The sequence below is a fragment of the Ciconia boyciana genome, chromosome 7 (genome assembly GCF_034638445.1).
Source record: "Ciconia boyciana chromosome 7, ASM3463844v1, whole genome shotgun sequence".
In the NCBI taxonomy this organism is placed as follows: Eukaryota; Metazoa; Chordata; class Aves; order Ciconiiformes; family Ciconiidae; genus Ciconia; species Ciconia boyciana.
Window position 1 is genome coordinate 47,150,266 of NC_132940.1, and position 12,340 is coordinate 47,162,605.

At 44.5% G+C, this 12,340-nt stretch overlaps 1 protein-coding gene across 3 annotated transcripts; it reads right to left on the minus strand.

The window, feature by feature from the left end:
* Positions 1 to 1,057: 1,057 nt before the first annotated feature.
* SCG2 (secretogranin II) lies at positions 1,058 to 11,924 on the minus strand. 3 transcript variants are annotated; one of them, XM_072868476.1, is made up of 3 exons: positions 6,790 to 7,263; positions 6,370 to 6,464; positions 1,058 to 3,316 (listed from the first exon to the last, which is right to left on the minus strand). In XM_072868476.1, the coding sequence occupies exon 3, from the start codon at positions 3,300 to 3,302 to the stop codon at positions 1,419 to 1,421; it is 1,884 nt and encodes a 627-aa protein (XP_072724577.1). In that variant the 5' UTR covers positions 3,303 to 3,316; positions 6,370 to 6,464; positions 6,790 to 7,263; the 3' UTR covers positions 1,058 to 1,418. The 3 variants fall into 3 exon arrangements, with proteins under 3 accessions (XP_072724577.1, XP_072724576.1, XP_072724575.1); XM_072868475.1 differs by lacking the exons at positions 6,370 to 6,464; positions 6,790 to 7,263 and adding an exon at positions 11,792 to 11,924; XM_072868474.1 differs by lacking the exon at positions 6,370 to 6,464.
* Between the last annotated feature and the right edge of the window lie 416 nt (positions 11,925 to 12,340).

A 12,340-nucleotide genomic window follows, 5' to 3' on the forward strand; every position in this document is an offset into this window, starting at 1 on the left:
AAAGCAAGAGCTCTGACTGAACTCCTATCGTCTGCAATTGCTCAGAGTAATGGTGACACTGAAGATGAAGTCTTATTTCTGCAGCCTTTGTACTTTGCTTCATTAGACATTGCCTCGCCAAAAATCATCCCCACCCCACTTAGCAGAGATGAGTTGCTGAACACCACAGGGAAAACCACTTTTAAACTATAATCCTGGAAATGCTTATGCCTGAGCTGGCCTAGTGAAAACCATGTCTGACTCACAGAGTTACACAAGCACATTTTGTTCTGTAAAAGAGCTGTAGCTTTTCCAGAACATCCACTGCAGGTCTTAACAGGAGCTTAAGAGACATTTCAAGTGTCCAGGTAACGCAGTGAATAATAAAGATTGTGTGTATACTCATGTATACATGTAATGGCCATTTCATGAAATGGGAAATCATATTTTTATTAGACAAAAAAGTGATGTTACCTACAGGGTGAGTTCTCTGCTTGCCTTGCCTTGAAGCCTGTCTCTTTCTTCGTGGTAGCCATCATGAGAGATGGCGAGGAACCCATCTGCTTCCCGTCTACTTCATCAGTGCTTCCCAGAGCTGCTGCTACTCACATACAAAGGTTCAATTTTGTATTTTTTTTGTGCTTCACCATAGAGTCTCCCGTAGCTGGACACATCATTTATCTTCCTCCCACTGCCAAGAGATACATAACCATTAATTATAGGAGGACCCAATTTTCAAAAAAGGTAATGCAGCTACTGCCCTGGTTGACTTCAGCAAGCTCTTCAGGTACGCACTGCCCTTAAAGATAATGCCTGTCGGTGTTCTTACAGCCCAGAAAAACCAGAAGTATAAGCTACCAACTTTATTCTAGGCTAAAATAATAGACTTCAGAAGAATTGTCAGTAGAAGTAAAACATATATGTTTTCGTTTCAAATTACTAAGACTTTATCGACTGCCACAAAGAAACACAGTCTCTTGTCCAGAAATAATTTATTCATCAACAATAAAACACTGAATAGAAAAAGCCTTTTAAATAAAACTATATATAATGCTTTATTTTTTATTCGATACTCCACAAAAAACACTACAGACAGTAACAAAATAATCCAATTAATCTTAAAAATTTCAAATTATAATTGTCACTTTTCATTTATCATGTTTTATTAACAATGCAAAGGTCATTTGTTTACATATTATAGTTTTACTTGATTTCATTAAATTGTTTCTTAAAACACTCGAAGCAATTTGTTGTTTGCCCCATAATTTATAACATATATAAGTATATCAATAAACAATATAACAGCTCTGAAAAAGATATGCAGACTGTTCAATGGTAAGTAGTCTACCATAGGTTGTTTAGTGGGAGAGCGGGAAGAAATCACAACTGAATTGGGATAGAAGTCAACACATTGAAGAGAAATAATATTTGGGGAACAATTACATATTTTCCATTGCCCGTTTGGTAATGTGATCTCTTTCAAGCTCTGATTTCTCCTGTTTTAGATACTCTAGCACCTTTGCTAGCATATCCTCATCCAGATACTGCCTGTTTTGTGTGTCATCGGTTTCCCCGGCCATGGAAAGCCTTTGGCTGAGCGAAGCCAACTTCGCGGCCTCCTGCGGTCCCATCTGGCTTAGGTGCTCCCTGATGGCCTGCTCCAGCCAGTCATCTTCCTGCAAGTCGCTTTCAGAAGCTGGAACTGGGATGCGTTTCATCTGGTTCGTATTGATAACTTCAGGATATTTTGCCAACACCTTTGCCAAGTAATCGGCCAGCTCTTCATCCTTCTCATTCAGTTTCTCATACTCCATTTGTCGCCTTTCCAAATCGTTCATCCAGGCAGCTTTAGGAAACGGGTGTCCTTTCAATCTTCTGGGAATGTAAGACAGTCTTGGCAAATCATTTCCTTGATTAAGACGATTTAGTAAGTAGGAGGGATTCTGATTAGCTAAATTGTTAGTTCCCAGAAGACTGACAATATCTTCGATATTGAGGTCTTCAGGTAGATTTTCTGGAATAACATTAAGAGGCTGCTTCATGTACCCATTTTTAGAGTTTACGTTATTTTTAAATATATCACTCTGTCCTAGATTAGTTTCAGCGATCGCATCAAGGTCTTCTGGGAGTTCTGCTTCCTGCTCAGCTTCCAACCTTTCACTCTGAAGCTGCTTTTTTTCTCCAGCTTTCAACATGTCTATTAAATCCTCAGGAGGAATTTGTAAATTCCTGGAGATTTCTATCAGCTGAGCTATAGACTGAGGATCGAGTTGCTTATCCAAAAATGTGGGTGCTCTTTTTTCCTCAAGTTCTCCTCCAGTCCTTAATTTCCTATTGGCAGCACCACCCATCAGCCTCTTCAGGTAATAATTCATTAGCTTTGAAACGTCCTCTGACATTTGATCTTTATTGTCTCTTCTTATTTCATCCTCAACGAAGCTGAGTTTCCCTGATCTTTTCATTTCATCATCAATCTCCTCTTCATGTTTATCAATTTCCTCTTTGCTATCTTTTATCTCTTCCTGGGTTTGACTTTCCACTTTTTCCTCTATGGGATTCCAATCTTCTCCTCCAACCACATCTTCATAGGCAATGTTATTCACTTTATATACATCATCTTCATCATCTGTATACAGTTTCTGGTCCTCATCCAGCCTTTCTTTCTTGTGGTTACTAGGTCCTGCCATCTTCCCCAACTCCTGAAACACAGACTCCAACGTAGCAAGGCTTTGGGGTGTGTATTGCTCTTCCACTATTTCATTAGTACGCTTGAAAGGACTGTCTCTTGAACTGTCTTCATAATGCCCAAGTGGCATTTTGAGATATTTTTGCCACCTCTCAGGCCACTTGTAAGCCTCATAATCATCAGTTACTCCAGCTGGAAAGTTGTTATCTGAACTCAGACCATAGGGTTTATTCTCCTTTGGGCCAACTTTTGACTCTTTCTCAGCTTGCCGCAAGGCTTCCAACATTACCTTAACCCATTGGGACTCATCTTCAGTCAAAGAATCCCTTACATTATCTGGTAGGTGAACCTGATCTTTGCTTTCTTTCTGTTGCAGGAGATATGGGACACTTTGATAAGAGTTGTAATCAGGGCTGCTTTCTCCCTTGTTAGTTTGCTTGCGAAGATCTTCTATGTATTCCAAAGCTTTGATCATATCAGGATTTGGGAACCTTTGTAAGTTTTTCATTACATAGTCTGGATCTTTCTGAAGCAGCTGATGCTGCTGGAAGGAAGCTGCATCAACCCAACAGATTATGACAAAGAAAAAGGTGAGAGCACAGGCTGCTTCAAGCTGGAAGGTTTTAGTTTCTGCCATATTTAAAATATTTCCTTGAAATAAAGAAGAAAAAGAAAAAAGAAGCAGTTAACATATGGAGACAGACAGCAAACTGAGAGGCAAAATAGAGATTGTTATTTCAAACTGGAACTTATCATGAAGAATACCACCAGTACTACACATGTTTTTATTAATTATGGAAACCTAATATAACTCATTCATGAAAGCCATATGTTTTGGTGGAAATTTGAGATTTTCTGAATCTTTCCTATGATTCCTCAGTTATACTGGAAACTATTGGTTTCCTATGCTAGAAATTTCTTATCTCTATGTTCAATGTACTTTATAAACATCAGTTTTCCAATGGCAGCACCAAAGTATAAGATATAAATCCTATATAGCTCATGAAATGCCCACAGGGGAATCTAGATGTCATTTTGATTATGAAACTGAAGGCTTCAAATGGTAAAATCAGTATATCCATATATTTAAGTGCTGCTCAAAATATTAATATTAAAACTGCATACAGAATTATTTTGTGAGATTGTTCCATAGGGCATCTAATTTCATGCCAGGGTAATACCACTGAATGGTGCTAGACTGCAGTAAAATCAATGTAATGAAGTGGAGAACATGGCCTGTAAAATGACTTGCAAGTTTATTTCTGTCATTATTGTTAGTGTTATTACTTCCTTTTTTGCTATTTCATAAAAAAAAATATTATTTGTATTACAGGTTAATTTTAGTTAAAACGCTCTATGAGTGAACCATTTTCCTATGGGCAATGATCCCCTATATGAAGGACAAACTGTAATTTATCCTAAAGGTACAATATAATTTTACCGAATCCTTTAAAACCCATCTCAGAAATGAGCTCGACTTGGTAGGTTTTGAGTGGTGATTTCATTCATTCATTCACTTCAGCAGAAATTGAATCGGGTCCCAGGACAGGCAGAAACGTGACCATTGGCAAAAGTGAGCTAAATTCAGTTAGAATAGATCAGCAGAAGCCCATGTCTAGTCAGTCTGCCCAGCTTACGGCAGCCAACAATAAACTCTGGAACAGAAGTGGGAAAAATATGCCTCCAACTGAATTAAGAAGATTACAGCACTGCTGCATATAAGGATATAGAGCTGCACAAGCCCAGTCCTGCGGGGAGCTCAGCACCCTCCACCCAGTGAAAGGGAAAATTGCCGTCACTTATTTCCTAGGAGATGCTCAGGCACTGATACGGTGGGGCTGTGAGACAGATTAGACTCTTTTCTGATCCAGTTACATTAATGAATAAAGTACGATAATGAGAAAGAAATGATAAAGATAGAAACCACTTTGATTAATTGACCTATTTTGGTTCCTTTGGTTTTTGGCTTGGTAAAAGCATCCTGTTGAGACCTTGGTGATTCATGACAGACTGAAAGAGCTATGTATACCACTATTTACCCACTGCTGTGAGTAGAAAGCGGGCGTGAATATGCTCATTTCAGCTCACTTGTAGATTTTTCCGCTCAGTTTTTGTTCCTAACATAATGTGACTTAACTAAATAATTAACGCAGTATCAGTTCAGAGAGCTGCTTTTTTCCCCTCAGTATGCCTGGGCAAGCTAACGGCCATAAGAGCAAACAATTTCCCCAAACATTTCTGACTACTCAAGCCTGGATGTGTTTGAGCATTGATTTCACAAAGGATTAGTTCAGAACAGCTGATTAGAAGGTCCCAGCCTCCAGATCTGAGTTTGCCCTGAAACAAAGCCAACACATCGCTGCATTTTCTGTCACAGAAAAGGCACTAGTTCTATACATAAATCTGTATCTCCATGAAAAAAAAAAAAGCACTTTGCTACTTATTATAGCAAATAAATGAAATCAAGACACTCTTTTCCAGCAGAGAGACTGGTTATTAACAGAGTTAGTTTGATTAGTGCATGAGAAACTCTGTCCTTTCCGAGGGGTGGGGGAAGGGAGAGTTGTTCCATAATTATCTGCCAGGCACCTCCCACTCACAGAGACCAGGAACTCAATCTCCTTCACTGCACACAATTGTGTATTGTTACAGCCTTTGTAAGAGTCCTCAGCATCCCCTTAAAATCAAAACGCGCGTAGCCAGGCAAAGTTTAGTTTAGCGTTCCACAAGGATGTTGCTCAACTGCCTATTTCTTTTGCATGAATAACAGGTCATTGGCTCCTCTCTACATATTTTGGGTGCATTTGTCTCCAGATGAGTTTTCACTTCTAATTTATTGATAGATGATACTTGAAAGCCTTGTCAAATGGATTTGGGAATGGCTTCTTTTAAAAGTGTTGAGCTCAGGTCATAAAATCTTGTCATTAAATACAGTGTGTTATCTAGGGTAAGAGGACTCCTCCTCAGTCTTTCAGACTTTAATTCCGTATTTTTCTGGAAAACAGAAGACATTTTAGACTATCATCTTTAGGATCTATAGTAAAACATTCTCTTCTGTGCCTCTCAAAGGACAACAAGCTAAAATGGCTGTTTTGTCTACAGATGGATAATTCTGACGCTAGCCTAGATGGGGAGCATATTTTCTCCTCCATTAGCACCTAACAAACAGGAAAATCATCTTTTGGCCAACAAACGTAGAAGTTCCTATCTACAAAATGAGGCAACTGAGTTCACAATTTAACATGTACAAAGGCAATGCCGACTGAGAAAAGTTCTCCCAAAAAAACAGACAAAAAAAAAAAAATCTCCTTTCTGGGATGTTTCCATGGTACCAGTAATTTTCTCTCTTGATCTCTCTCAGCAGTCGTCTCTGATGTGAATGTAATGTTTCCAGTGAAAATCTGCGATGAAAACTCCTAAGCGTTCCTACAGATGAGTCCCTGCCCTGAGAGTCTGAGGGGGAATCTGACAGGAGTTTTCCATAAGAAAAATAAAGAAATACATCATGCACTAATTCTCCCGTCTACTTTTGCAATAAATAACATGACTGCAGTAAATTTGCTTTTTTTAAAAGCATATCTAACCCTTTACCCTCCGCAAGGGACTCAAAACATGAACAAAATAGCAATGGGGTGAGGAGAAGGGAAAAACTCCAAACCCCAAGGAGTTCTGAACGAACATAATGACTGTTTGCATATGTATACCTCTGGAGAGTTAGTCAGATTGTGTTTGCATCCAAGGTAACCTCTCATCCTATATTTTGATGCGGCTGAAGTGCCATGTCGGCGAGCCAGCACGGCTGAACACAATTGCAAACAGAAACGTTACACTTCCCGGCTTCAGCCATGAACGACGCTTGATAATACATATACATATATAATGCACATATAGTTATAGGTCTGCATTTTATATATACACATTTCATTGCAAACATCCGCTACAACCCCGCCAACTTTCCGCCGTAACTCGCTGTCTAACTTAGCCTCCGTCCTTCGTTGCAGCTTCCCGCCCGGGCGGCAGCCGAGCCCCGGGCGGCAGCCGAGGGAAGGCGGCACAAGGCTCCCCAGCCCCCCCGCCGCCCTCGGCGGGCCCGGCCGCGCCGCGGAGCCCGGCGCAGCCCCTACCTGCCCGCGCCGCTCCCGCCGCCGCCGCCGCCGCCGCCGTCAGCACCCGGACAGCGCCCGCTTATACCGCCCTCGCCGCGCCTGACGTCACCGCGCTGCCACGCCCCGCCCGGGCGGCGGAGCCTCGGCCGGGCCGCGCCGGCGGGGAGCGGGCGGTGGCGGCCGGACCCTCCCCGGGTGCGGGCGGAGGAAGAGGACTCCCCCCCCCGCCCCGCACGGCCTCCCCCGCAAAGGGGGGCGTTCCGAAGGGCAAATACACGCGGGAGGGCACGCGACAAAAAGAGGGGGAAGGAAAAAGGGGGAGAAAAGGAAAAAAAGACAAAAGCAGCAGGAAAAAAAGGAAGAAAGAGACGGGGGAAGGAAGAAAGAGGGGGAGAAGGAAGAAAAGGGGTAAGAAGAAAACGAGCCGGCAGGCAGGGCACGGGCAGCGCCCTCTGCGCCTCGGCTCCCACGGAGCGGGGCTGGCGCGGGGCAGGGCGGGGCAGCGGTGCCGCGCGGCGCGCGGGGGCTGGTAGGTGGCGGCAGGGCCGCGCGCCCGGCGCTGCGGGCGGAGCGCAGGGAGCGGGGTGAGAGGGAGCCCCGCCGCGGGGTCGGCGTGGGGGGGGGGCGTGTGCGCACCTAACTGCGCCCCTGCCTTTTGCAGGAGCTGGCCTTTAACAGCTACAGTCTGCGTGGACTTCTTTTCTTAAATCCATTGATCGAGCCATTGTAGCACAGTTCTGGCTTAGTGACAGGGCAGGGACAATTCACGGCATCCGTGGCCTCTTCACCAGGCGTGGGAGGCCCAGGAGCTCCAGACCAGCTACAGCATCCTGCTGAGGGCTGGGTGCTCTCGGGGGAACACTGGGGGGGGGGAGTGAAACCCCCCCATTGTATGTATGTATGACAGACGGAAAAACTGAAGCACGTCGAGGAAAGATAAGGCAGAAGGATCCCCCCCACGGTGCCCGTGGGCAGCAGTGCAGGAGGGCGCAGGCACCCCACTCCCGCATGGCTCTGCCTCCACCAGTGGCTGTGGTGCGGGACTGGGGCCAGGCTGCCACGCTCCCAGCTTCGACCCCACTTCCCCGGGTGTGCATGCACAGAGAGGGACTGCCCGCCTGTGGCACCACTGCCAGGCACTGCTGGCAATGCCCTTGCAGTTTTAACTCTATTCTCAGCACTCTGTGTGCAAAAAGGCCAGTGCTTGCACACGTAGATCACTAGGGTGAGTAAATACCACTGTGCCATAAATCAGAAAGCATGAAATGTAACACGTCGCTTCAGCCGTTGCTCTGGGTTTTAGCTCATTCCTTCTGCTTCCTTTCTATTCCAGAAAGGTAGTTTTACTTTGGCTTTTAAATAAGGACTCCTTTTCCCCAAAAATAAATCTTTCCTGACAATTTTGACCTTTTACAGCACAAAATGCAAAAAACTAGGATGAATGTACCTTCCAAACCAATAAATGTTACAAAATTAAATTGTCGTTAAGAACAGCAAGGTAGAAATAATTGCAGCCATGAACACAGACAAAAGGACTATCCTTGCTGCATTTCTTGTAGTTGAAATGGAGATCTGGAAGCCTCTCATTTCACCTCACGTAGAGTTATGAGTAAAAGAGAGGACCGGTTTTTGTGCTGAAACTCTTAATCAGCAGCTGTATTCCGGCCCCAGATACCATCCAAAATGCTCGCCTTCATCAGTAGACCCAGAAAGAAAGGAGGCAAAAGAGAAGTTATGTTAGGACCCATGATAGCATCTCTGAAGATGGGAAACAGAAAGGCATCTGCTGCAGTAAGCAGAAAGCAAGGTCCAAATAAACCATGGTCTACCCTGAGCAGCTGGGAGCTGTATTGCTGAACACCACATCCCCCTTCAGCAAGGCTCTGAACTCCCACAAAACATATAGCTGCAGACATCGTTATCACTAATGCACCTGAGTCCCTTCGGAAAATAGTCACCGTGATCAAAACAAAACCAAAAAAAAAAAGAAGAAAAATGCCCCATGTAGATTTTCAGGAATTTTCTTGTACCTCTGCATGTGTTTCCAACAGACTCTTGTTTTGTGCGTTCGGCCACCAAACGCCTAACGTTTATCTAGCAAATTCTTTCCCATGAAGTCATCCCACTGCTCCCATCCATCTATCCCTGATCTTCAGCATCAGTACTTATTTCAGACAACTCAGATTAATTGGCACGTGAGCACAATTTCTTCCTCTGCTCCTTAACCACTCACTTGAGATTTACAGCCTGTGAAGTCAGGCAGACACTTGGCTAGGTCTCTGCTGTGGCTATTTTGGGTTCAGTGGATAAAATTTACCAAAGGGTATCCACAATTCAGCTGTCAATTTTACTCCACATCAAAAAGTGTTGCCTGGACTTTGTGCTTATGATTGATTGCATCCGCACAGTCCTATAAGGAGGGCATTAGTGAATGTACTTTTTTTTCCACATTGAGTGTATGGCATTCTCTTCCTCAGCATGAGTCATGCAACAGAAAATTTGATCTGTGCTGTCATTATAAGTTCCATGGCATTTTATACAAGAGTAAGATCGCATCGCGGCATCTCTGAATTTTAGGAAATTGCATTAGAACTAGCTCAATATCAACTCTTTAACCAGAGGAGCTTGGTAATCTTGTTTTTCTGAGTGCATTTTGACCATGCTGCATTCTTTTGTGGATCCTGGGAACAGACCAGAAATAAACGCAATGGTTTGTCTGAACGGCTTGCCCTGTCACGTGTTCTACCTTACATAGTTATGCATCATGAGAAGCTAAAAGTTGATCAATCAACCCTGCATCTTGCATGCTAAATTAAGGCTAAGTAAAGCTTCAGAGAGATTTTTATTTCATTTCATATAAGAAACAAGGCAATGGGTGGGTGGGGGAACTTCACCGCAGCAAATAGAGGCAAGAGGGCTCCAGCCCACTGTGTTGTGCCACACCCAGCTAGAAGATCATAATCCCTAAAGTTAATGGAGAAAGAAAAGTCAGACAACTTGACTTCAGGTGGTAGCAAGGTCTGACATGGGGCTTGGTGCCGTCGCCCTTGTGCCCAGCCCCCAGGACAGCACCAGCACTGGTGGGGTGATGGTGGCAAGAACCAACACTGTTCATGGACCGCGGTCTCCCGATGAGACCTGCCTCCCACACGTGCCCGGCATGCATGAGAGGATGAAGCGGTGATCTTGATGGTACAACCATCCCAGCAGTAATGCACAGCAGCAGGCAGCACTGGCTGTTCTGGCTCTTTTCTAAACACCAAAATAGTTTGCAGTTTGTACAGTTCACTTCAGCTCTAGCTCTCTCCTCTAATTGGTGTCACCAAAGATCAGTACTGCTTAAAAATAAAGCAGGGTTGTGTCAGTATTGATTATTTCCCCCCCTTCCTCCGTTTCCAGTGGCAACTAAAAAATAATTTACAATTCATTACAGACATGGCATTTCTTGCAGAATAAGTGCCACTGTCACGTTTAAAATTCAGTCCATATCTGACTTGAATATCTGCATTTATTCTGTACGTAATGAGAAGGGGGAGGTTTTCTTTCCTCAGAAAAAGTTCGTCTGCTATCGCATATATAGATTCTTTTAAATTATTTTAATTTTAAAATACTTGAACTCTGCTTGTGTCCAACATTAGACTTGTTATTTTGTGCTCATTTTGCATGCTTGAAAGATCAAACATATTTGTATGCAAATATTTTTGGCCTCTCTAAATTTAGTACATAATAAATGGCTCAAATTTCATTACCAAAGCTGTAAAGGGAGGGAAAAATATAACATTGTAAGGAAAAGTAAGGTCTTTGCAGTTTGTAACCACAGTCCTTTAAAAGCATGGATGTCAAGGCAAGCGTCTGGTGGCCATAGATCACTGAGCTTTATTCCACGTTGCAATGAGATTAAGTGGGTTCAACGCCAGCCTGACCGACATGCCTCCCTGAAGGTTTGCTACTCGCTTCGTAGGGACATTTCAAGAACACGTTTTGCTAAGAACAACAAAAAAAAACCAAATCCTGACTTTTACCCAACATTTACATGTTTGGGATTTCAGGCTGCCTGCATGTAAAAAAAATTAACTAGGAAGAGAAGCCTTAGAGCAAGACTTGACTGCTACCTCTGAGACATGGGTGTATGTCCACCTTTGCAATGTGGACATACCAATAACCTTGCGAGTGTCGCTATTTCAGCGCAAGCCTCTCGTGCCATGGGTGGGGTTTCCCTTACCCACCCTGCGCCATCTGAGATCCAGCTGCTCCGCTTGCGTGAGGCTTCGTTGATGCTGGGGTGGCAAGCGGCGCCTCTGCAGGAGCCTGTGCAGGTGCCCGGCCCAAGGAGGTGGCCAAGACGGCACGGCAGCCTCGCTGAGGGCACCTCACAGGCTCTCCTTCCATGCGTGCCCACTAGCCTGCCTACAGGAGCCACCCTGGCCCAGCTGCTCAGCCTGCAGCACAACCGCTTACGGCAAACTAAAATTGGTGGTCGTTTGTAATGGAAAACACTGCTCTGCACCTACAGCGGCTCCGCAGCTCAGCCTTCCTGCGCCAGGTTTGGGGTCACCTAAGGCTCAGCTGGTCCATGCCTGCTTGTGAGTCCTACGCCAGGGCTTTGTCACCCCTGGAAGTGCCTCTCGTTTTCTCCCGTGACTGCTGGCAGAGCCCAGACCTGCTGCCCCACTGCTCCTACCTCCCTGCCCAATGACCTACACTTACTATCGAATGCCTCAAGCTTGGGATAGTTGGGGTCCACCACATAGCACAGGCCCTCTGCTCATGACCGGTGGATGGGACCTATCAGCTCAGCTAGGGCTAGAGGAGGAGAGAAGCCTCCGCTGGAAGGAACATGTAAAAGCAGCAGATGAATCAACAGGGAAAGAGTTTACTGTTATACTTGTTCCAGTGCAGCCTCCAGTTTGGAGTACCATGAACAGGAATAGCAAAACACCAACAGATTAAGGAATATATGTCTTCTCATGTAACCACCGAATTATTTTTATCTCCAGGCCTCCCCCACATACATACTCACATATTTTCTTCCGTGGAGTTTCAAGGCTCTTCACAAGCCTGTGACATCTGCTTACCAACATTTGGTGTAAAAATATCAATATCTGCTCTGCATAGCTGTTCTGAGTGCTACATTTACCAGCCAGTAAAGATCAAGAGCCTCCTGGGAGCTGGCTGGATCAAACTGTCATGATTTCAGCACTGCTTTGCGTCAGATGGCAGAATTTAAAGTCAAAACACAGATAGTTTAGGGAGGAAGACAATGCGAAGCCCTGAGTCATACCCTGCTGAGGGTGAGGAGAACAGATTAATAGACAGCAAACATGAATGAAACCGAACGGCTCATTTCAGTCATGCGGCTGCTTCTGAAACCCAAAATAGGATTTATTTTTAGTCATTGAGCATGAAAAGAGGATTTCTTTGCACCTTGCGAAGGAGAAGTTGAGAAAAGAGTTTTAATTAGTGTGGGGCAGGCTCCCCTTTCCTTGACACCCAGAGGAGCTCAGCAGTGGGGCTCGCTGTGCTCAGGGAGGTTTTGCTGCTCGCAAGCTGCTTTAACGATGCGTCACCC